Source organism: Coccinella septempunctata, chromosome 8 (genome assembly GCF_907165205.1).
Source record: "Coccinella septempunctata chromosome 8, icCocSept1.1, whole genome shotgun sequence".
Lineage (NCBI taxonomy): Eukaryota > Metazoa > Arthropoda > Insecta > Coleoptera > Coccinellidae > Coccinella > Coccinella septempunctata.
The window spans coordinates 17775722-17799600 of NC_058196.1; the positions used below are offsets into that span (position 1 = coordinate 17775722).

At 36.1% G+C, this 23879-nt stretch overlaps 1 protein-coding gene across 2 annotated transcripts; it reads right to left on the minus strand.

Annotated features, from left to right (window-relative positions):
- Positions 1-1327: 1327 nt before the first annotated feature.
- LOC123319012 (GRAM domain-containing protein 2A-like) lies at positions 1328-23828 on the minus strand. Of its 2 annotated transcripts, XM_044905812.1 has the most exons (9): positions 23152-23828; positions 19095-19313; positions 6201-6382; positions 5067-5170; positions 4787-5011; positions 4446-4548; positions 4211-4386; positions 2497-2625; positions 1328-1953 (listed from the first exon to the last, which is right to left on the minus strand). In XM_044905812.1, exons 1-9 carry the CDS (start codon positions 23316-23318, stop codon positions 1843-1845), a joined length of 1416 nt encoding a protein of 471 aa, XP_044761747.1. In that variant the 5' UTR covers positions 23319-23828; the 3' UTR covers positions 1328-1842. The 2 variants fall into 2 exon arrangements, with proteins under 2 accessions (XP_044761747.1, XP_044761748.1); XM_044905813.1 differs by lacking the exon at positions 19095-19313 and having other exon boundaries at positions 23152-23827.
- Between the last annotated feature and the right edge of the window lie 51 nt (positions 23829-23879).

Below are 23879 nucleotides of genomic sequence, written 5' to 3' on the forward strand. Positions count from 1 at the left end.
TGAATCGATTTTTATTTCATAGATGTTTCATTCAATGTTTCTATATGGAAATTGGACATTCTCTCAAGACCTGGACGAACTTTGGATATTTGGTGGACGTTGCCTCGACAGCTGATGGAGATTAACTGAACCTTTTAATGAATGTAAACTGAGCTAGTTATGGACGTCATATCGACTTCAAATGAACCAATACATAAGTTCATTCAACTGACTCTGCGTCGATATAAATAGCCCAGTTTTCAGCTGTTCAGACAACTTGCATCGAATATCCATTGTTTGGAATTCTTGTCCAGAACACTTTCATATTGGACCAAATATGGATATCCTAATTGGTGACAACGGATATCCAATGGAAGTCCTTTTTCCGGCAAAGGAGGTCCAATGGATATCCGAATTGCATGATTTGGATATCCATTGGATGCCCTTGTGTTTATTGGGATGGCGATGGTTGAATTATTGGGCTTGTGGCTCTGGAAGATTTCTTCTCTGGCGCTCGTTTTCCTAGTAGATTCGTTCTGTTCCCTGGGATTCTGGAAATGTGGATCCGGAAGGCTTGTTCGCTGGCTCGGATTTGGCGCTGGATGGCTTCGTAACGGATTTTTTCGTTGGCTCTGGAGGGCTTCTGCTGGCTCTGGCGTTGGCTCTGGAAGGCCAAAGGTAAATCCTTTCTCTCGATCCGGCTCGAAGGACCATAAAATGTTGCTTCTTTTGTTTGAAACAACACTTGAGACAACTGAACGACCAGACTCAGAAGGTTCAAGGGATGTCTTAACTCCACAGTTGCCGGTGAGGTAAATTGATCAGAACATTAAATTCATACATCATTTCTTTTCTTTCTGTCAATGGAAGTTTCAGATAGATGAACAATCACATAAAAAGAAGATATGATGTTGGAAACAAATAATTACCTACTGATATTTGTATTGACCCAACATCAGAAAATCACCATAATCGTTTGAGTCGTTCGAAAGTTATCACAAAAATACGGAAATATGGGATAATCATATGATACATGTCATTTTTGGCATGGAGAGCTTGCTTTGAGGCTGTGGCTAGCTTTAGGCAAATGTTCCTTCAATGAATGCGGACTTCACATCTTCTTTTGGCCTAATAGTGGTTTTAAACAGCTTTCCTTATAATGAAGATTTACCATTCTAAGAAGCAACCTGCCAATAAGGCATCTTCATCTTAGTTGGGCTGCATAAAGCCACCATTCACGTATGTGAGAGTGGTTTTCAGACCTGGGACCCGTTTCATTGCATTTAACACAATGTAATTAAATTTGCGTTAATTATTCTCCCACACGAATGAAAACTGAAAGACTATATAGAACTCTTTCGCATTGTCATTGTCAATTCTTATTTTGTTAATTCGAGAAATCGGTACACTTTGTCATATTACATAATGTATAATACAATGCTCCTTATGATTGACATATATACATATTTATGTTTTATTCAAATTAAAATGTCGTTTTCTTCTGTAGCGAGGTTATTCTATCAGCATGAAAAACCCGGATCGGGATGTTTGAGATGTATTCCAACGGATAACAATTTAATGCTGAATTAATTCATCATTCATCACTTGTGTTTATATCATCCAAGTTATCATCCATTCAGATAGCAAACATACAAATTTCACAGCATTTCATATTGGCGAATTGGGTTCTTTGTCAACGGAAGTCCATCAAAAATGAAATGCATTCCGTGAAAGAACTCCTTATTGTTTTAACTCTAATAGCGAATCAACTCAAAGTGCGGAACTTTCATCCATATAGGATGCACTTCTCTATCACAAGAATCTGGTCTGGTTGTTCAACAAAATGTTCTGTAGGTGGAAACTTCAACTGTCATTGCTCAGCATATCCTCCTGGCGATGTTCCTTCATGTTGGCGTCGTACAACGGATCTTTTGGCATCAAAAGAGACGAGAGTAGCTCTAGATTCTGTCTTATCTGCAGAAAAGAAAAATATGCAATATTTAAAGAATCTGATTGCACTCTGTAGCTGGTATTCTAAATGCTACTAGTTCATCGAATATTAATTATTTTTGTTTTATTGTTGGTAAACATACAATTTTTGATAGCAGTGTTCGTTAAGTACGCTGCTGTTACAAGTTTTGATGCATTCATATTCGACGATGAACACTAACTGAAGCTTTGAAGTCGTAATCCCTCTCAGAAAAACTCACTCATGTGAATTGCCCTGACGGCGTGCTTCCAGCGAGCTCGCCGCGAATACCCTCGCCCGTGTGAATCGAGCATTAATATCACAAGTTCAGAATTGCATCGTGAACAAGCTACAAAACATTCTTCATGAAAAAAAGCGAGAAAATCATAATTTCTGAAATTTAGTTATACACGTTGTTCCATCGAAAAACTGGATGGGGGTATGAAACATCAAAAAGTGGAAAACTCTTTCAGTAACTATATAGCTTCATCTACTGGAACAGTATATCTTCGACTCATTAAACGGACTAATCGAAAATTTTCACACACCTTGGAAATCTGATGTAAATTGGAATCTATGAAGTTGTGCATTGAGTTGGCAGACTTTGAATGCAGATGCATTGAGAAGCGAAGTAGCTGGTTATACACATTTTCACCGGACAATGAAGGGTCATGGTGCTGAAAAAAAAACCTTATGAGAATCGAAACAACATAATAAATTTTTTTAAAACAAAGTAAATGGTTTTTTCCTGAAACTTTTCAGAGTTTTCACTCCCAATCTCTGGAACAAAATCAATTAAAAAATTGAAATAACCGATTTTCTCCTGCCTTAATTCTTGCACTAATTTGTCAGGAGCAAATTAGTGCAAGAATTTAGGCAGGAGCAAATCAGGTAGAAAAATGGTTGCCTAACAATGAACTGAAAAAAAGAACTTTGAAATTATAATTATATGTATAAAGTAACGCTTAGGAGTCTATATCAGACTCCTTCATCAGAAGAAAATCAATTTCCGGAAATCTTCTGAATTATAGATTTTTATTTGACATTAATGGTCTTTCTACTTGATTTGCTTCTGACAAATTAGTGTAAGAATTCACGCAGGAGCAAATCGTTTATTTCAATTTCTTAATCGATTTTGTTTCAGAGATTGGTAGTGAAAAATTTCAATCGATATCTGAACGTAAATGGTGTTAAGATTAACGTTTCATCATAAAAATTTCAAGAGCATTCAAAATCTAGAAGGAAGAGTTTGAGTGTGTGAAGAGAGATATATTAAAAATTAAATTACTCCTAGCAGCTCGGTGGCAATCACTAGGCCGTAGGTTATAGTCCCGCAGGAGTGGTACTTATTTCCGAATTGAATAATTTATCCGCCTCCGCTAATTTTTTTTAATAGCACCTAGAATTGAAGAATTTTTCGAGCATTGAAAATAATGTCATAGTGCTAAACAATTATCAATCTATGAAAAAGCCATTTCATCTACTCTCCTTTGATGGGATGATCTTAGCTTGGTCAGCATGGATTATAACTTTTGGGTATCCAGATCGTAACATTTGTTGATAATTTCAGCTAGTTTTCTATTTAATCCAAGGAAGGGTGTACTAAAGCCAGTTTTGGTGTGTACCAACTGGCAATAAATATTATAAATGCGAATATGTAAACATCTACTTACTTCTACTCATTTTCAAATCATTTTCACAGAACATATTGAGTACCTACTAAATATTGGCATTAAAATTTTTCCTAAACCTGAAAATGTTCGTGGTGAGTGTGAAGTTTTGTAGGAAACAAATTGGAACGAGTTGGATACTAAATAATTTCAGAATTTGTCCTCTAATTTCACGCGGCCCTATAAATCCTATAGCGAAGTCAATTACCTTAGGTTGAAGACATCTTTTGTCCTACTTGCAGGAAACACTGATCAAGGTATTCGAGAAATTTCGCCAAAAACGATTAAAATTCATTATCAAATGTATGTTCGAAAATTAATTAAAAAATTGAAATTCCAAATCCAATGCGAACCTTTCATTGGATAATATTTTCTGGTAAATTGGATCAAATATTTCAGGATACTCAGTTCAAGTCGAGCTCTCCAGATGTCGTCAAGTTTGCGCATAATTCATGACCATTAATTTTGTTTTTACCAACACAAGAAAACATAAATCCAAGGATTGGTGCAGGTGCAGCTTCAAGAAGCTGCACCAAATACAACATGTTGAAATGAGAAGAATTTATCTACTGATAATTTCATGTAAACTTACCTCCATAAGTGAAACATACTCATCATGGATTTTGCTTATTCTATAAAGGATCAATGTGGCAGATAGAGTTAACGTTAACAATAAAAACATGGCAGCATACAATATCAAAGTTTGCGTAGGCAAATCTGATATACTTTCGTATTTTTGGATAAGTCTACGTTTAATATTCGAACCAGCTGAAATTGAGAGATTTTCCATGAATTGAGATATGAATTTTTTTTAAATGTAGCATTACCTTGGTGATAGTGAACAGATTTAATATCATTCAATCTGATGTTATCTTCTTTATCGCTCTCACCTTCTTTTGTTTCAGATGAATCGCTTTCGGTAGCCAGCTCCTGGAATGAAAAGATGAATTCAAGTAGAAAGAATTCTGGAATTGAGTTCTAATATTTTAGCTCAGTCGTTTCAAAAACGCATTCATAATATGATCGTTGAATAATACTATTATTTAGTGTTTCAGCGTTGCCGATATGAAATTAATCATTTGTTAATATTTTAGTCATTCAGTCCCTATTCTGCAGACAAATTAAATGTTTCGAAGATCTCGAAGAAATTTCACCATGCGTTACTTACCAAAGCTTCTGGAGTCACTAGTACTTCCGGTTCGATCGTAGCCTCCTCCATGGCCTTGTGAGATACCTCCCAAATCTTCATCATATACTTGTAGGTATTCTCTCGGGAGATCAAACTTCCGAAAACGTGCTTCTCTTCGGCAGTCGAAATACCAACAGCATTAGGGATAATCCTCGCTGTTTTTTCCTTCGTTATTTTCTCTACGGTTAGCATTGGGATCAGAAGCTACAAAAAATTTAAATTTGAAGAAGTCGGCACCGTTTTTGACCTGTCGACTTACTTTCGTCACATATCCGAAAACGTTCGAGTAGAAGGCAAAATAGTTTTTCGTAATATAAAGGTGCCCCTGTAGTAAAATATCACTAATGAGGGCACACGAGTAATCTGAAAAGGAGCGAGTTTATTTATTTCCAGAAGACAGTCCGAAGAGAACGGGAAAATATGAAATCAACAAATGCAATTTCAGAACGCTAACATCAATAAACATGTGATCATCTGGAGAAAGAGTGATCAACTTGAATTAACAATTACTTTATGCGGAAGGAACATACGAATTTTATAATAGTGCCATTTGTGTTTCCTTGTACGAGTCGACAAATATAAGTTGTGTACGTTGATTTTGACTTTCACTGGTTGTCGCTAATACCCCAGACACCGAGGAACCTTGTCTTCGGCTCGTAGCTACCAGGGTAGGTTTGCTATTTTCCCTTAAAGAATAGCTGGCGCTCGAGTACCCCGAGAAAAAGGCGTTACAACTAATATGAAGTATGGTTCCATCATCAGTTGCGAAATATTTTACTTTGCGTAACTGGTTGCGAAAAGTAAAACGTTTCAAAATGTCAATGAGTTTTAAAAAGTGTCACTTCATATGTCAAAATTCTAAAAACAAATTTTCAAACCCAAAATATTTTATTAATATACCTATTAATATCAATAATAATATTAAACATATTCTCGCCTTAATTGGACATATTAATTAGGTATAATGATCCTTCGAAGCTTCTAAAATAACTATATCTTTGAAAATCAAATTTGATTATTCATCCCCCCTTTTCTTACGGAAATTCAGAACTTTTAAACATTTTTTCACATGAGTAAAAATCGAGGTAAAAAACATGATAGCTGGACGGAGCCAGATCAGATGAGGTGTTGCTTTTTCTGTGGAATCCTTTCGTCATATTTCGTAGAACTAGCCGAGTGCTACTCAACTCTCATCAGAATTTCTCTGAGATCTTTTTTACCAACAGGAAATGCTGGTTTTATGACTTTTCAGGCAGTAGAACAGTTGCAATCGTAAATTCCCAACAATGTTTCATACAAAATGAAAATGTATCGTTCTGAAGGAATGGCAGTACTAACGGAAAAGTATGAAAGAAAAATATTAAAGATACATAACACAGAAAAGTTTACTCACAATTGAGCACCTGCTCGTCGCTCTCAACGGTAGGAAAATGTCGATGAAACTTTTTCTGTCTAGACTTCGAGGCAGCTGGAGTTTCTTCGTCCTTCTTTTCAGGTTTCGGACTTGGAGGTGCAGTTATCTGCGACTGTGAAGTCATCGCTGGCGATGAAGTAGAAAGCAATTTCAAGGAGGCTCTGAAAGGAACGAAAAGAAGGAATTACCGAAATGAAAAGTCAACGAATGAAATGACCCGTGGGAAGAATTACGATGTAAATACTTATATATTATATTGGTACAAATAACATCAATGCTAAAGAAATATAAAATTTCGAATAGAATTTCTCACCCGGAATTAAAAAACTTCCTCTTCCTCATTTCGCAAACAGTCGAATGTCGATCACTTCTTCGCAAATAGCGAGACCTACCATTACTGTCATTGAAAGTATGTAAAAACACATAAAAATAGTTAACATGGAGTAATAACCTCAATTAAAAGTTGATTTGGCGTCACGAGGATGAAAAATTTTATATACCTAGATGCCTTCAACAAACATGGTAATTTTGGTACGATTTCAATTCTCGCATAACATCGGTAAGTAATTATTTTTATCATTCGTAAATTTTTTGTGGTAATGATTAATTTCCATGTCTACGAGTGAAATATCTTATACAACGGTGAGTTCCCATCATCATGATCCGGTAAAAAATGGGATCGGATAAAATAAGCTATGTGAAGCTGGCACCACCAAATGCGAATTTTGAAACAGACATTTCAGGGTCGTTAGTCCATGTTTGTCCACCATTTTTTTTTTCATTTGTCCAAGAACCGTTTTAGAGATATTAGAAAAGAACATTTTCTGAGCAGCACCCCCAAATTGCAAAAACGTATTTTTAATGGTGAAGTTGGCACCCCCAAAAGTAAATTTTTGACCCAAAAATTGAGGGTCGTTTGTCCATCGTAGATCCATGTTTGTCCACCTTTTTTTTCATTGTTGAATGTTCGCGATGTTTTCGAGAGGCGGCAGGGGCGTATTCAGAGCATTGGGACGTTGCAGTATCTTCTCTTTTCTCTAATTACGATGGTATACGATTCGATAGATAAGGTATAGATTGAAAGAGCGCATGAGCATGAGAACTGAATGGGGTATTTTCCTAAATTTCAAAATATATGTCATTAAAATCCTTATAATTCACATATATCGAAATATATTTTTTTCGAATTTTAACATATTGCATTTTGTGTGTATTCACTTACGAAAATTTTGATTTCAGAAGTGCTCTCTTATCATAGACATATAGACATGGACTGTGCCTTCCCTTTATATCTATGCATGAAATACGGTCAAAAAAAGTGACAGAGAGAAACGCACGTCGGGCATGCAGTTGTCTTTTTCTAGAATTTTGATTGGTCCACCCACACTCACCTCTATGTGAACAAAAAAGAGACAGGTAAATGCCCGACGATCATTTCTCTCTTTCTATGAAAAAGACATTGCTCAGTCCATGTCTGTATGTCTCTGTCTCTTATGAACATTCTACGTCATTTTCACAATCCGGCAACGCCCATCGAGTCACTTATGGTCATGAAATTTTTCTGGCCAATATAGACGTAATAAATATCAAGTTTTGTGATCACATTTGACAAGAAAAACAAACAATGTAAGACATCTTAAAACAATGACACAAAATGTCATCGGTTTTAAGAAGGTATAGACAAAGATTACAGAAACAAATTTATGTAATCTGTGGATATCTTCTTGATCGGTTCCTCTGTTGTCGAATTAGTAAAGGCATTCTACGTCGCAAGCTTTCACATATTCGAATGTTTACTATGTTTCGAAGGGTGTATTTCTGAAATTTCTGAATTTTGAAGCGAATCTTTCACGTGTTGGATAACTAATGGAAAAAGGTTTCCATAAATAATCTTAAATTCGATTTTGGAGTTTTAGGAAACTTGCCCATTCTCGGTACAGCCGATATAATGGAGATCACTGGAATCTATTCTGAATCATATATTTCACATGGTCAGAATTTGTTATTTCGCATTTCCTTCATTGCACAAAGAAGTATCCTATGTTTGCAGGTTATACCGATTTTTTCATTTGTTATTCTTGCATTGAAGCAAAAATTCCCCCTGATAAGACGAGTTCATAATTGCACCGCGAACAGAGCTAATATCAGCAGTGCCTTGTTCCTTCATCAGTAACTGCCCTTGCAAGATAGTATATTAACCATAGACATATAGACATAGACTGTCCTTCCCTTTCTATCTATGCATGAAATACGGGCAAAAAAGTGACAGAGAGAAACGCACGTCGGGCATGCAGTTGTCTTTTCTAGAATTTTGATTGGTCCACACCCACCTCTATGTGAACAAAAAAGAGACAGGTAAATGCCCGACGATTATTTCTCTCTTTCTATGAAAAAGACATTTTCATGCTGACATTGCTCAGTCCATGTCTCTATGATATGTCTATGATATTAACTGACCGCTTTATACTCAATAATATATTATTATAGGGTGTGATTAAATGCGATGGTCTACTAGACGTTTATAGAGATCTAATCATAATTTTGTATTGACTATTTCATTCATATCCTTTTTAAACAGAAAAATTCCATAGCGACGCTTGTTTCATAGCGATAAACATTGGCGATAAAACATACAAGTTAGTTTTTCGGCGATGAAAAAGTCTCAAATTTAAGATAGTTTGGGCAACGCATATTTGTCAAATATGACTGTTCGACACCGGAGTGAAGTTGGCCACATCCTCACATACACTGCACGACAAAAAATTGGTTCAATATATTTTCAGGCGTGAAGTTGGCCACATCCACACATACACTGCACGAAATAAAATTGGTTCGATATATTTTCAGGTTTAGCGGAAAATATTGTTCAATTCGTACAATTTAATCATAAAAAATCATAGTCTACGAAATAAACCTTCTATTTTCCTTTTACAGACCATCAGAGGGCTGGGAGGGGGTAGTTTATGAGGAATAATTCAATAACTTTTTTGAATGAAGGAGTACCGCCTTCTGCTTTCATACGTGTTTAAACAATAAAAAATGAATCGAATGAAATCGACCTTATAGTTTGTCAGTCGGTCAGGCAGTGGAAGGGGATAGTTCATGAGAAATAATTAGATAACTTTGCATAATTCCCTCACTGAACCTGAAAATATATCGAACCAATTTTTTCGTGCAGTGTATGTGTGGATGTGGCCAACTTCACGCCGGTTTTTGAGTCTCTTACACGATTGTATCAATAATAGTATTAATAAATGTGTTTTCACTTGGAACTGGATGGAACCCCATATATTATCTGCTTGTAGCTTTCTCATTTTTATTGTTCTTCATATAAATTGAAAAATTTTCCTCTTTTGTGTAATGCATTTGATGAATGGAACCTCCACGCATATTGTAAGGTCTTGAGAAGTTGGAATCTACATGCCATCCACTTAAGGAGTATGTGTCAGTAACCCCAATGGTAATGTTCAGTCACACAGACAGTATCACACTTTTTTTTTATAGCAGGGGGAATCTGCGACCGTGAAAACACGGGGCTCTATCTCTCGCCCAGAGGAACCCATTTCTAGGGAACACTGTGGGGTTACTCACTGTTCCGAGTTCACGACCCACTAAACCTAACCTGCTTTTTATTGGTTCCGGGCATTTGCCTATAAACCATTTATCCCTTAATCGGTTAATTTCTTCTTGCACATTGTCGTGTATCACACATATTATTCCTCATGAGAAGCAAGTCCCACACTTTCACCATATGGGAAGCCAATCCATGAATATTCCAATGTATAACTGGGAAGGTGCATGCATCGTCTTCGGTTTTGTTGTATATATGATAATTCTGTAGAACTTTCCAGAATATAAGTACTCGATTCACTCTATGCGTACCTATTTTCCGGCCTAGCGAATATGGAATCCACGATGCTATTAAAGGAACAAAGTTTACGCGACTCCAGCGAAATATAATTGATGCGATGGAGTGAAAGTTTGTTTTGTATAAAATGAAGGTTGAACAGACTATGAAATGCGATTATTCATGGTGCACTTCTCAATTATATTCTCCCATTATCGTTGGAGTAATTTCACCCGTCCAAGTTGTGAACGCAAGCTTCATAGCTTGCGCCAAACAAGTCGTACTTTTACAGATCTGACCGAAAGATTCACTCTCACAAAATAACTGGTTTGCGCAAGCAACTCTCAAGTTGTACAAATCAATAAATTGAATAATAATATTAATTAATTAAATTTTTACAGAAAAGTAACACAAGAAATGAAGAAAAATATCCTTACTGCCCTTTCTCGTTGACAAGAATCTCATCCGGAAACATTTCGAAGTCAGTAGCTTCATTCATTTTTATGCTGGAAATTTTCGAACACCAAATTTTAGGCAGCTTCTTCTAAAGCACGAGTGAATACAGTGATAAACTCAGTTCGAAAAGTAGGTACAATGGCAGCGGTTGTTGATATTACTATTCATTTCAATCGATAGCTGCATGTTTTGTTCATCATATTCTTAGAAAATGCCGTTGTTCAAACAACGGAAACAGGTGTACTAGGTATCAGGAAAGTAAAATTTCTGTTTTGATATGCATTTGCTTGGATCTACTATGGCAGGCCGAGGGAACTTTGGTATATTTTCTGAATTTTACAAATGGCATTGACGCCTTTGACCGTGGACGTAACTTATCAGAACGTATAATCATGATGCATTGGTATATCAGTTCCACAAAACGAAACGCATTTGGTTTTGGTACCCAATTCAGTTTCTCTCTTGTATCTGAGGCTTTAGTGAGAGATCATTAAGAAACTTAAGAATAAGAGTAGCAGAGACATCTGTGGATTAAATAGCAAGATACTCAAGAGTTTGGTGAATGAAATAATTGGTCCGCTCACGAAATTAAAAGATAACATATTCCCGAAAATACTTAAGGTAGCAAGAGTTATCCCTGTTCATGAAAAAGGTTCAGTGCAGGTGGTCAGCAACTATAGACCGATATCAATTACATATACCTATATTCGCGAAAATCTTTTAAAGTGATATCAAGCTGCAGTTAACCTTCTATTTTGAAAACAACTGCCTTTTTAACAGCTCTCAATTCGGGTTCAGAAGTGGCCTCTCCACAGTTGCTGCCATCACAGAACTCATGAAAGTAATAAATGAGGGTTATAATCAGGGTTCATACATAGGTGGACTCTTCAGTGACTTAAGTAGAGCTTTTGATTGTGTCTCCAGAGAACATCTTTATAAATTACGGCGGTATAAACTAGATCAGTGTGCAATTGCCCTTATAGATTCCTATTTATCTGATAGATTGCAGCTTAGAACATAGAATATCAGGAAGGAGCTTTTTCGAATAATTGTGACGGGAATTGTGCGACGGAAACGGCCATATTGGTCTTTCAAGTTTTAATTTTAAAAGTGGCAGACTTGAAAGTCAAATAATTCTGTTATCTGTGGCCAAATGAACAAAGTGATGTTTTAACTTAATTTTGGTAATTTGGATTCTTGAAATTTGCTGGAAATGAGGTTTTTGGATATTGTAGCGTGAATAATTCATAGGTAGGTGATTTTTTTAAACTGAATATCAGGTATTAATTATGAGTTCCTGAATTTCATGACATATAACAAGTTTATCCCATGACAATAACACTCCATGGGCGTAGGTGATGTTAAGTCATAGACCTTAATTCCATTAAGTATCTAGCCAAGCAGTGTTAGGCGGGGTGAATTTCCGCTTTGATTATCAATTTGAACGAGCTTGAAAAAGCTTCTGACTTTACGTCAGTGCTTTCCTAATTTTTTTGATAAATCAGAATCAACTGACTATTGAAGTTGGTTTTTTTGGAAACTTCATTGTCCTACGTCACTGTTGAAACGGAAATATATGTCGGCCATATTTCTTCTCCATTCCGGTCAAATTGAAATGAGCAATATGCTCCTTCCTGTTATTCTATATTCTAAGGATTGCAGTGCGTCGATCGCGAAGGGGATCAGTCTAATATGACGGATGTTGATTGTGGTGTACCTCAGGGATCGGTCCTCGGACCGCTTCTTTTTCTTATTTACATAAATGATTTTGTGAACTGTGACCCAAATGCAGATTTTGTTCTTTTCGCTGATGACGCAACAGTGCTAAAAAAAGCTCAGTCTAAAGAACTCTTACCCGACATCATGAGAGACTTGTTTTCTGTTGTCACCGAATGGTTCAATGGTTCAATAGCAATCAGCTCAACTTGAATGAAAGACGGAGTTCATGTTTCTTTCAATGAGAGATCTGGGTGATATGAATCCACCTGATCCAATCAAATTCTTGGGGGTACTGATAGAGGGAAAGTTGTCGTGGAGTGCTTGTATCGAAAACGTTTGTAGTTGTATATCGTCAAGTGTTTATGCGCTGCGATAGTTAGTTGGGGTTGTGTAGGATTTTGTGTTGATATCTGTGTATCGTGCTTTTGTAGAATCAAGATTAACATATGGTATTTTGTGCTGGGTTCATGATGCTAGTGTGAAACGACTGTTTTGATGGCAGAGAAAGGCTATTAGAGTTATAGGTAGACTAAATTACAGAGATGAATGCAAACATGTTTTTCAAGATAAGAAAATACTTACGGTTCCTGTCTGTTCATATTTCAATGTTTATTGCATGTAAGATCCCATTTGGGTGAATATAGGACGCACCAGGATATACATGCACATAATACAGGTCGAAGAGATCAAATTTCATAGAATCGATCAAATGAAGTGTGGTGTTACATACTATGAGCCCAAGTTTTTCGATAAGCTGCCGACCACTTTGAGAGCGATGCCTGCAAAGCAATTTAAGCAATTTGAAGAAATATTTATTGAGTAAATGTTTCTTTACTCTGGAAGAATTTTTCTGTGATGATTTTGTTGATATTTCATGAATGTTTAAACTTTTTTTTCCTGTCGTTGATGCATGCAAACATTTGTTAGAATGTACTAGCATGAATGAATATTATTATTATCGTTTTCACTCGCCCTATCTGGAGTGATTGCCTTGTCCGCAATTACCCCAAATAGCATTTCAAAAATAATAAAACAAAAATTTGAGGCTAGTACAATATTTTGTGGAATGTTATTTGAGCATCTTTCTATTGAAAAAAAAAATCGATAGAAATTATTTACTATTTGGCATCACTTTTTTGATATACACCAAAAGCAAAATAACAAAATGAGATCAGCAAGTTGAAAAATGTTTCGAAATTACTTATCTTGGAAACTATGAACGATCACAGGGTAACTGTTTGCTTCGCACTAAAGATTATTGAAACTAGATCACTTGGTCATGATAACTGAGCGCATGGAGAAGGATCTAGTAGATATCCTTGTGTCCGCTTTCACCCAGCGTCCGCAATTACCCCATCGTCCAATATAGTTGGGAAGCCGACAATGCTAAATAGGGATTTACTCGAGCGTCGTGGAGACCTAGTGGATTTTGAAGATTAGATGGTAGAAAGAAAAAATGTTCTATGATGTATGCACTTTCAGCGGTGGGGAAAGCGTCTGCAGGGTCTGAAAGATGTAAAAAAAATCGTCAGGTGTACATACTCGAGCGTGTCAGATTAAGATACTGTCTATGCCCTACGTGTCTCTGATAATGAATTCATGCTTATCTGACAGTTTGCGCGGTGGGACTGGCCGTACGGAAGAGTTGAAAATAGTAAAAAAAAAGAAAATGGTGAAAAAAATTCATAGCGTGTCAGATTTTTGGAGGATATGTTAATTAGACCCAAAGGAATCTACTTTTCAAGGGACTGACAATTCGGACGTGACGCAAGGTCACAGCGGTCCATGCCACACATGCTAAAGGGCAAGGTCAATGTAAAATCCCAGTCTAATCTACATTCATCCAATCGTCAAAATGACAAGGTATTTCTATGATGACAATTGCGAAATTAGTCTCTGACTGAACCTTAGAATGTACTGTTTTAGAATGAGGGAATTTTCGCTTCAGCATGTATCGCTAAACACCTCGCATTAATCGCCATATATCTCAAAAACGTTTGAACGTAGAAAAAATTGCTCACGACAAAATTTGTATAAAATGTTATGATCTACAACTTTTATAATGATTGCGAAAAAGATTTGAAGCCCGGGGGAGAAGATAATTCAAAAAAACTGATTTTTGTGACCTTTATGGCAAATTTTTATTGTTCCGGCTTGCTAAAACTGTCAGATTATATTTTTTCCATTATTCTTGAATCATTAGCTTCAAAATAAGAAAAAACGCCACCGCGCTCGAGAATGTACACGTGACGTTTTTTTTTGCAAGTTTGGCACCCCCCCACACATTTTCGACACGCTTAAATTGTCAGATTAAGAGAATATATACTTTTCAACATGTAATTCACCACATATATTTTAATCTCACACGCTCGAGTATGTACCATGATCGTTTTTTTTTACTATTCTGACAGGCTGTCCTAGACAATTCCCCCTATATACAGGTCTAATTTTTGGTAGAGGTACTCTACAGGGTCCAAGGTATGTCCCCTTATATTAATCTGACAAGCTCGAGTAAATACCGAATTTCCCTCTTCGGCTCGCCAACTACTATATGCACATATAATTACAAACCCTTAGCCTATTTTCGATTTATTCTTAGGACTCTGAGAAGAGGGGGTGAAATTCAACCTTCCAAGTCCAGCAAATACAAGCGGAATATCGTTTCTTAAGGCTTCATGTATATGTTTATTTCGAATATCCACTTCATAGATGAAACTCAAACTACAACATTCTGCGAATAAAAAATCTTTGAAATATTATTTATCAACTTCTAACGAATTCATTCATTCCTGAGACCTAATATAGATTTCAGTATGCATAGTCCATAGGTACCTGACGCCACTGGTCAAACGGCCGCTAGATCTGCTAGTGGCTGCTAGCAAATGGCCGCTAACTTCACACCGGTAAATTAAATTAGGAGCAATGACCCAAATATTGTACCATTCGTTTATTACAATAATTATTCCCTCTCCTCTACTCGTCCTAGCGCAGCTAGCCCTAAATCAAGTATTTTTCACTCACTTCCTTTGAAAATACCTTTGTGTAGTTTACTAAACACCTATCACGACAGGCTTCTCATCAAATGGACACCTACTGAATTAGTCTCAGAATAAAATTCACAACAAATAGACTGCCATACGGAGGTAACGCATCACTGATTGATCCGATGAGTTTGTCTCTATGCCAGGTGTAATTGATAAGATTTAAGTGGAAAACACTTACGATCACAATGAAGTGATAATGAGCTGAAGCAATAATTAAGCCCAATTTATTTGTATTTTCGTCTATGAATTCAACTAATGAGTAGCTGATAGTATATCATATACTATACGATAAAAATAATAATGTGAGTTAAATTGGACAGTGTGGTTCTTTAAATTTCAACAACATATTGCTGATGTGAAAAACACGCTGCAAATGTGATATAAAGTGTCCATATTTTGAGAATTATCGAAATATTACAACTTCAACTTTACAAATCGAAATAAAAATCTCTGTCGCGTGAGTTTTGTACTTGAAAAAGTCTCTTCAATCTCTGTCAGAACTCAGAGCACCAAACCTCTACTCCACACAATAAGATGTTACATTGGAAGTGATAAAACTGTGATATACCTTACCACAAAATCAGAAATTTACTTAGAAACGACAATGATTTTTATAATACAGTAGAGCATCAATTCGCACCACATTGTCAAAATAGTTTTTAACTCAGAAAAGCATCCCTTTTGGGATTCAGAATGTTGCCCGAAGTTTTGTAGCTTGGTGACAATATATTTAGTGTCCATATCTCATTCTTTTTTTTATAACGAAAGACAAAAAAGTAAGAGATATAAATAAGAAGTCATTAATTTCTTTTGGCAAAAGTGAATTTCAACATAAGTCGTTAAAAAAAAATACAAATAAAAAATCCTTCATCGTTTTGTTAGTTTCAATTATTACTAAAAAAATATGATTTCTAATTTCACGCATTTGTTCATTCACAGGTCTAAATGAACAATTTTAGAAAAGGTTGTTTCATCAATTGTCATATATATTTTACCATCTTTTTTGACTAATGAGATGAAAACATACTGTCAACTGCGGGTACAATAGATGTACCCGCACGCTTTGCAGGCAACAACAAAACATGGCGGTAGAAACACAACAAAAAAAGAAAATGGGATTTTTGGTCACAGAAACAAATGCAAACAGTTAATCGCAAAGCAACAACAACAATATAGCTGTAGAAACCTACGTTGTTGAAGACTATTAGTCATAATAATCGGAAAGATCACGCCTAAAGGCAATAGATATAATAAACTGATTTAATTCATATGAATACCACCCGCTGATATAAATAGCGTCCAGTGTTATGATCTGAATTGAACTAAACAATTTGCCATCGTCAGGGCCCTAAATGGAGAAGGTCTTTTACAGTTCACTGCGCTCCATCGAAGAAAAGCAGATGCTGACTATGGTTTCGGCCTCATTTAACCTCACAAATCTTTATTAATATATTTACAGAAGAAATTATTACAATGCAGTTCTCTATTATAATATAAAATGAATAGTTCCTACAAATGGATGTTCGCTTAATTTTTTTGAGATGTGTGGCTGGTAGCCTTATAAAAAGATATTTCTTAAGATTACTTTCAAATTAGTCATATTTTTAAAATCATTTGCATTGGTGTTGGCAGTAAAATAAAATAAAAATAAACCGGCTATGTTGTCCGTTATACGTGACAGTCTCAGTAATTACGTATTTTATCACAATATCGAATCACTTCGGAAAATAAGAAGTCGAAAATATGTGACGAACATAATTGACGCTTATACAAAATGATTGAAAGGCATACCAAATCTAGTTTTTTGCATGGAAAATACAAGAAATCAATTTTTGAATAACTTTATTTTTGCTATTTAGAAAAATTGAATTATTGACACATAATATGCAGTAGCTTGAGCAGAGTTATTTTTGGTTATATTGATTGGCTAAAGGTTGAAGACCAAAGATTATAGAGTTACCTAACCTAACTCTATAATCTTTGGTTGAAGACGTTACATCAGAGGTAGATTTCAAAAAATCAACCCGAAGATGAAATGCATCTGATATCTGATGCACTTCTCAGTAGTAGGGATGGGTATCTCTCGAAGGAATTAACAGATAATTATAAGAATGTTGAATTCTTCAACATAAAATCAACACGCGTCAATGGAAGTCAAAATAATCAAAGGAAGTTTCACGGCTAGAGGAACTTCACCTTTAAACAAAAATTTCATATGAATCAACAAATGACAGGACAACTGGCTCGTATTTAGGGCTGTTTTAATTTTTAATACTTTGATAATATCAATAATTATATATTATTTGATCCCTTAAAACATTTACAGTGTATAGGACAAGTCAAAGAAAAATAGAAAAATTCATTTTTTGGAACTTATTCTACGATGACATCAATCGGAAATCCTGTAATAACTTTTCGCATTCGCTTACCCTAAAATAGAATTCACAAATGCCACCACTTTTTTTAGTCTCCCAATAAAAGAAAATACTATGTCATCTTCATCATACACAATCTTTCTGATTGTGGAAACATTCAGCTGAAATATAAGTCGTTCAGACTCGGATGAAACATTAAATAAATTCACTAACATTGAATATATTCGCCACCGTCTGATATATTGTAGATAATAGAATATCAGGGTTACTTACTATTTAACTATTTGGATGAGCACGTCTGAATTCTAAATAGCACTTCGTGAAATCCTGCCCGCTCTCTATTTCAATCAATTTCGGCATTTTTGTAATATTAATTGATATTAGTTTTGGCAACGGCGTTATGACATTAACGACATTTCATGAGTGCCAACCTTACTCCGTTCTAGTAAAAAAACTAGTAAAAAACTTGAGAAAATTATTTCATAGCCAACTGATTGCTAAAATAAATGTGAATGGAGTATATACAGGGTGATTCATAACTTTTGGGACACAGGCTAAGGGCAGATTGTTTGGACCAAAATATTGGCGATAGAACCAAATATACCCCAATAAAATATTGCTGTGCAAAAAGATAGGGGGCGTTAGTTGAATTTTTTTTTCGTTTTTTGCTAATAATTTCACTGTATATTTTTTCATCCGTTTTTAAAAAATACACAATTGAACAGTTCAGAGCATCGGAAGGGGATTTGAAGTAACGATTTATTTATTTTATTTATTTATTTAGACGATAAAGCATAATTAAAAACAATGTAACATAAAAAGAATAAACTTAAATTAAATGTTCTACGTGGCCTCCTCCGACTTCTATGCCTTTTCTAATTCTTTTAATAAAGGACTTTCGAACTTCGAAGGAAATATTATTCTGTCCCCTTTTAAAAAATTCAACTTCAACGCCCTCTATCTTTTTCCACAGCAATATTATATTGAGGTATATTTGGTCCTATCGCCATATTTTCCAAACAATCTGCCCTCAGCCTATGTCCCAATAGTTAACGAAAAATAAAATTCGAGGACATTATACCTCATATTATAGTGTGACAAAAAATTATGTATTTTAAAATATCTACACCGATCTCATGAAAATGTACATAATTTATCATCTGAACAAGATTATTAACAAATTAACGCTAAGAAGCAATATAAGTATGTTTCACAAAAGGGTTCAAGTCGATAATTGTAATTATTTTTATTAGTGAAGGTAGTTCATATACCTCTGAACTAGTCTAGTCTAAATGTCTAAACCTCGGTCTAAACTAATTCGAAAGCATCTCTTCTGCATGCAAAGTGGAAATGTAGAAAGGAAAAAGAAAAAATCTTCTAATCTTTGTACTCTTCGATCAATACTGTGCAATGACGCTATAGTCCGACTTACTTGTCCATCTTGGTGAACACGCTTTGTTGGTGATGACTAGGACTGCGATGAACCTGCAGCAAGGACGCGGCGGATGCGGAACCCGCCAGCGTACGTACCGCTGCCCTAGTAGTGGCGTCGCCGAGGTTCGGCGATACAGCCGATTGGGTTCGACAGTGTGTCTTGTTGGGTACTACCATTGCTCTGTCGGAGGTTGAGATATCGAAGTTCGCCGAAGATCTGCCCAAAAGAACCACATTTAATCTTTCGAAGCAGAAATCAATGTGTATTCCAAAATTTGAAATATAAGGTGTGGATTATACAAGGTGATTTTGAAATTGGTGGTTAAAATTTGGGGTATACAGAGCAGTTGAAAATACGAGAAAAACTTCTTTTTTAAAGTAATTTCAAAGAAAGATGGAGCCGCCAACGATGGCTATGTAAAAATGGTTTTGATCTAAAGTATAGTCGAAACCTTTGATGATTGAAATCAGAAGTTGGTAGTTATTTAGATAAATAATAGATAGAATAAAATGAAAGAACATCGCCCCAAATTCAATCCAAATGTGTATCAAAATAGGGCGTTATGGGGTAAAAATAACTTTTGGTGGATTAAAAGTAATACCGGCGTGGAGTTGGCCACATCCACACATTCACTGCATCAAGACAGTTCAACTTCAGAGGTTTGGAGGGGGGTAGTTTTTGATGCACAAATCATTTCATCCTAGAGGTCGTGTTCAGTATAATGGTAACAACCGATTTCCATCAAAAAACCCCGAGCAACGGTTTTTTTTTCACACTTTTAATGTATCAAATTAGTTCAACTTCAGAGGGTTGGAGGGGGAGTAGTTTTTGATGCACAAATTATTTCACCCTATAGATCGTGTTCAGTATGTTGGTAACAACCCATTTCCATCAAAAAACCCCGAGCAACGGTTTTTTTCACACTTTTTACTGCATCAAGACAGTTCAACTGCAAAGGGTTGGAGGGGGGTAGTTTTTTATGCAAAAATTATTTCACCCTACAGATCGTGTTCAGTATGTTGGTAACAACCCATTTTCATAGAAAAAGTTCGAGCAGCGGGGTTTTTTCACAGTGTATCAAGATAGTTCAATTTCGGGGGGTTAGTGGGGGTAGCTTACGATGCACAAATTATTTCACCCTAAGGACTGTGTTTATAATTTTCGGAATAACCCATTTGTATCAAAAAACGCCGAACAAAGGGTATTTTTGCGTTCTGTATAGTAAAAGCGAAAATGAAAATACCGTTGCTGCTTTCACACCTGTGGCTACAAGAAGAATAGCATATTACATCTGCGATGAGGTTTTCGATTTTGCTCCCCAACCTGAATTTTTGGACAGTTTCCATTCCCTTGAAATATGAAGCCAACGATTTTAAGGAAACAATTGTCAGCAGTTGCGTTTTCATATTTTTCCTTGAAAGCACCACTTCATTAATTAGATTTTCTTCAAAGTCCATCTTGTCCAACTTTCGATAGCGCGAACAAAAACAAACTTTTTTGTTCTGGAGCAATCAATCGCATTGAAGTCAGGAACCAATTCGGTCATTTCGGTCACAACAGTCTATACGATATATTGAAAAATTCTTAGCCTACTATAGATCCAAACAAAATTTCAATGTCGAAATATTTTATTACACAACATATTCTCCTCTTGATTGGATACATTTATTATAGCGAACCAGCAACGTCTCTAGATCTTTCAAAAAAAATTTACCTTTTAAAGTTTTTTTCAGTTGAGGAAAAGAATGATAGTCGGATGGAGCCAAATCTGGTCAATAAGGGGGGTGTTCTAGTAATTCAAACCCTAAATCACGAATTTTTTGCATGGCAACATGAGAAATGTGTACAGGGGGCGTTGTCCTGCAAAAATAAAACACCTTTGGAGAGCTTTCCGCGGCTCTTCTCTTCAATTTTTTCCCGTAGAGTGTTCAGTAATGTCGAATAGTAAACTCCGGTTATTGTTCTACCCTTATCCAAAAAATCAATCTTAATTAACCCATGGCAATCCCAAAAAAGTGAGGCAAAAACTTTTCCAGCAGATTTTTGGACACGAAACTTCTTAGGTCATGGAAAACCAGAGTGTCGCCATTCCATCGATTGTTGCTTTGTTTTTGGATCGTAGAAATGTACCCAAGTCTCATCCATATAGTAACAATTCGGTTTAAGCAGTCTACATCGTTTTCAAATCGTTTTTCAAATCACAGATCGAACGTGATGCTTCTACCTTGCACGCTTTTGGTCAACATTCGAACATTTGGGGATCCATTTTACAGCATTTTTTCTCATGTCCAAATGATGAACGCGTTCGTATGAAATATTCAGTGCTCCAGATATCCGTTTTAGCCCAATTCGACGGTCTGATAAAATCATGTCATGAACTGCTTCGATATTTTCGGGGACTGACACAGAATCTGACCTTCCCGATCGGTCATCATCTTCAATGGAAAATTTACCTCTTTCGAAGCTTGCAGACCAATTTTTCACGGTCGCATACGAAGATCAGTAATCACCAAGGGTTTTAAGCACATCTTCGTAAATCTGCTTATCTCTTAACCCTTTTAAATACAAATACTTGATGATGGCTCGATACTCCAAATTTTCGATTTTCACAATTTCGGTGGACATCTTTCTTTCAATTTAATGCGTAACTCTGGTTTACTCTCTTGACCTCAAACTTCACACTGACACTTCTAAAGAGTTATTGTTCGTTGCTATGGTAACGCAATATTTTTTAATGCATGGAAATGGTCTAGGCTTGTATCAGGTGTTGAGGCGATGTACTCGACGCGATATCGAAACAAACAAGTGCGAGCGTCCTCCTCCATCACGCGAGCCAATTTGATGGTGTATTAAGCTGCATCCACATTATGCCGCTGTGTGCCGCTCTTCAAAGCCACTGTGTATGTCATGCGGCTTGTGCCAACATGCCGATGTGTGCCGCTGAAAAATCGCTGAAATGTCGGTCTCCATCAAAGGAAGCAAAAGAAATTTATATTAATGCTGCATCCACATTATGCCGCTGTGTGCCAATTGGCAAGTCCGCTCGGCATCCGTTTTCTTCTAGCTGCTATAGTTCTCGAGGTCCTCTCAGTAGACAACGAATTTTTACCAACCTGTACAATATGGCTGTTTTGATTCTATTTTACAGATTAGGAATTTTTCAGATCGATTCAAAACAGTCGCACATTTATTTATTCAGAGTGAGCTCGCGCGCTGCCCACATCATTGCTGTTCAACTACTTTGAACCTATTCTGAACAGTTCAGCCCACGTACCACAAGCTCACGACAAGCGCACGACCCGACAATAATCCCGTTTTTCCTCTTTTTTCCTGCCTTATCTTTAAGTCGAATATTTGAAAATTTGTACCAAAGATTATCAGTATTATCTGTATGAACATCTTGTTAACACGAAAACTGTCGGGTGTAATTAGATTGCCGACAACGCCTCATCGACATCGACATCGATAAATTGTCGATCGATCGTGGTACCACTGCTGGTGTGCAAACACTGCGGGCCTGTTCCGATATTGCTGTTAGTACTGGCCCGCAATCGAATAACAATAGAACTCGAACGACTGGGCCAATAGGCATCGTTTCTGAAATACTGACAGTACTATTCAGGAATATCGGAACAGACGGTGCGATTACTGGGAACCAAATCAAAGCTGAATTTATGAACGAAACCTAAATTTATATTATTACAAGACCGGAATTTTTCACTCTGGCGATCACAGATTATTGCGCGGAAAAGGTTAATATGTATTTCTTCAACGACGATTTCACCTATTTTGGATTGAAATCTGGAGGAATCAGCCTACATGAACATCGGCCACATCACGAGAGCTCTCGCTAGAATACTGAAAGAGAAGATTCTGGATCAGTTCTTTTCTTAATCCTTTTCTCTCTTACTGAATTCTATATTTTCGAGAAATTCCATTTTTTTGAATAAATGAATCAATTCAACCGGGAAATTTTCCCTTAAGGAGCCACCTCTGAAACGTATATTAACTTCGACATACCTACCAACGACGCCAAAGTATTTCCATTGCTTACCTTGATTTCCTCAGAAGACGAAATCTGAATGTTTTCTGCTCTCTGTTGGGATTTTTCTCATCTCTATCGTTGAATCCATGAAGAAAACACAGCATCGCAGATGAAAAGGACCTACCACTTTTAGCACATGCTATTATATCATTTTTCACCAGTTTTTGTTGTTCCATCAACAAATAAAACACAATCCTTACACAAATTCATTCATAACGGACAGTACGTTTTGAATTCATTCAAACCATATCGAAATTTCAGAAAAATAATTGAAGAACTCAAAATCAACAAGCGCGTAAATCGCTTTGAGGATTTTTTCTTCACTTGTAACTTTTATTGATCAACAAATTTGGCCTGTTTCACATTTTCTCTATCAATTCATATTCGCACCGTGCCTTTGGAGAACCTAAAGCGAGTCAAACTATATTTTTAGACCAGTTGATATCTCGGTTGATATAAGAAAACATTGGACAGGATTCACCAATCCATTAATGATTAATCGAAGAAATTATCACACGGTTCTCTTTGCATTGGAGCGTCTTCTAATATGTTGTTGCTAGATTAGTTTCCAACAAAAGCATACAAATGTAAAGAATTTAATGGCACTTGAATACGCACATCCTGTAAAAACTTTCAATTCCAGCAAAATGTTACCCCTACTCAGTCACATCTGAGTGATCTGACAGGACAGATTGACAGATCACAACACTTGATTGTCAAAATGACAAGAAAGAATT

Bases quoted from the DNA above. Each gene is read 5' to 3' on its own strand.
- LOC123319012 (XM_044905812.1), bottom strand. From the start codon at position 23,318: ATGGAACAACAAAAACTGGTGAAAAATGATATAATAGCATGTGCTAAA. The intron at 6,383-19,094 runs GTAAGTCGGACT...CGTTCCTTTCAG, and splicing joins GTGTTCACCAAGATGGACAA to AGCCTCCTTGAAATTGCTTT. The intron at 5,171-6,200 runs GTGAGTAAACTT...GCTCCTTTTCAG, and splicing joins CGACGAGCAGGTGCTCAATT to ATTACTCGTGTGCCCTCATT.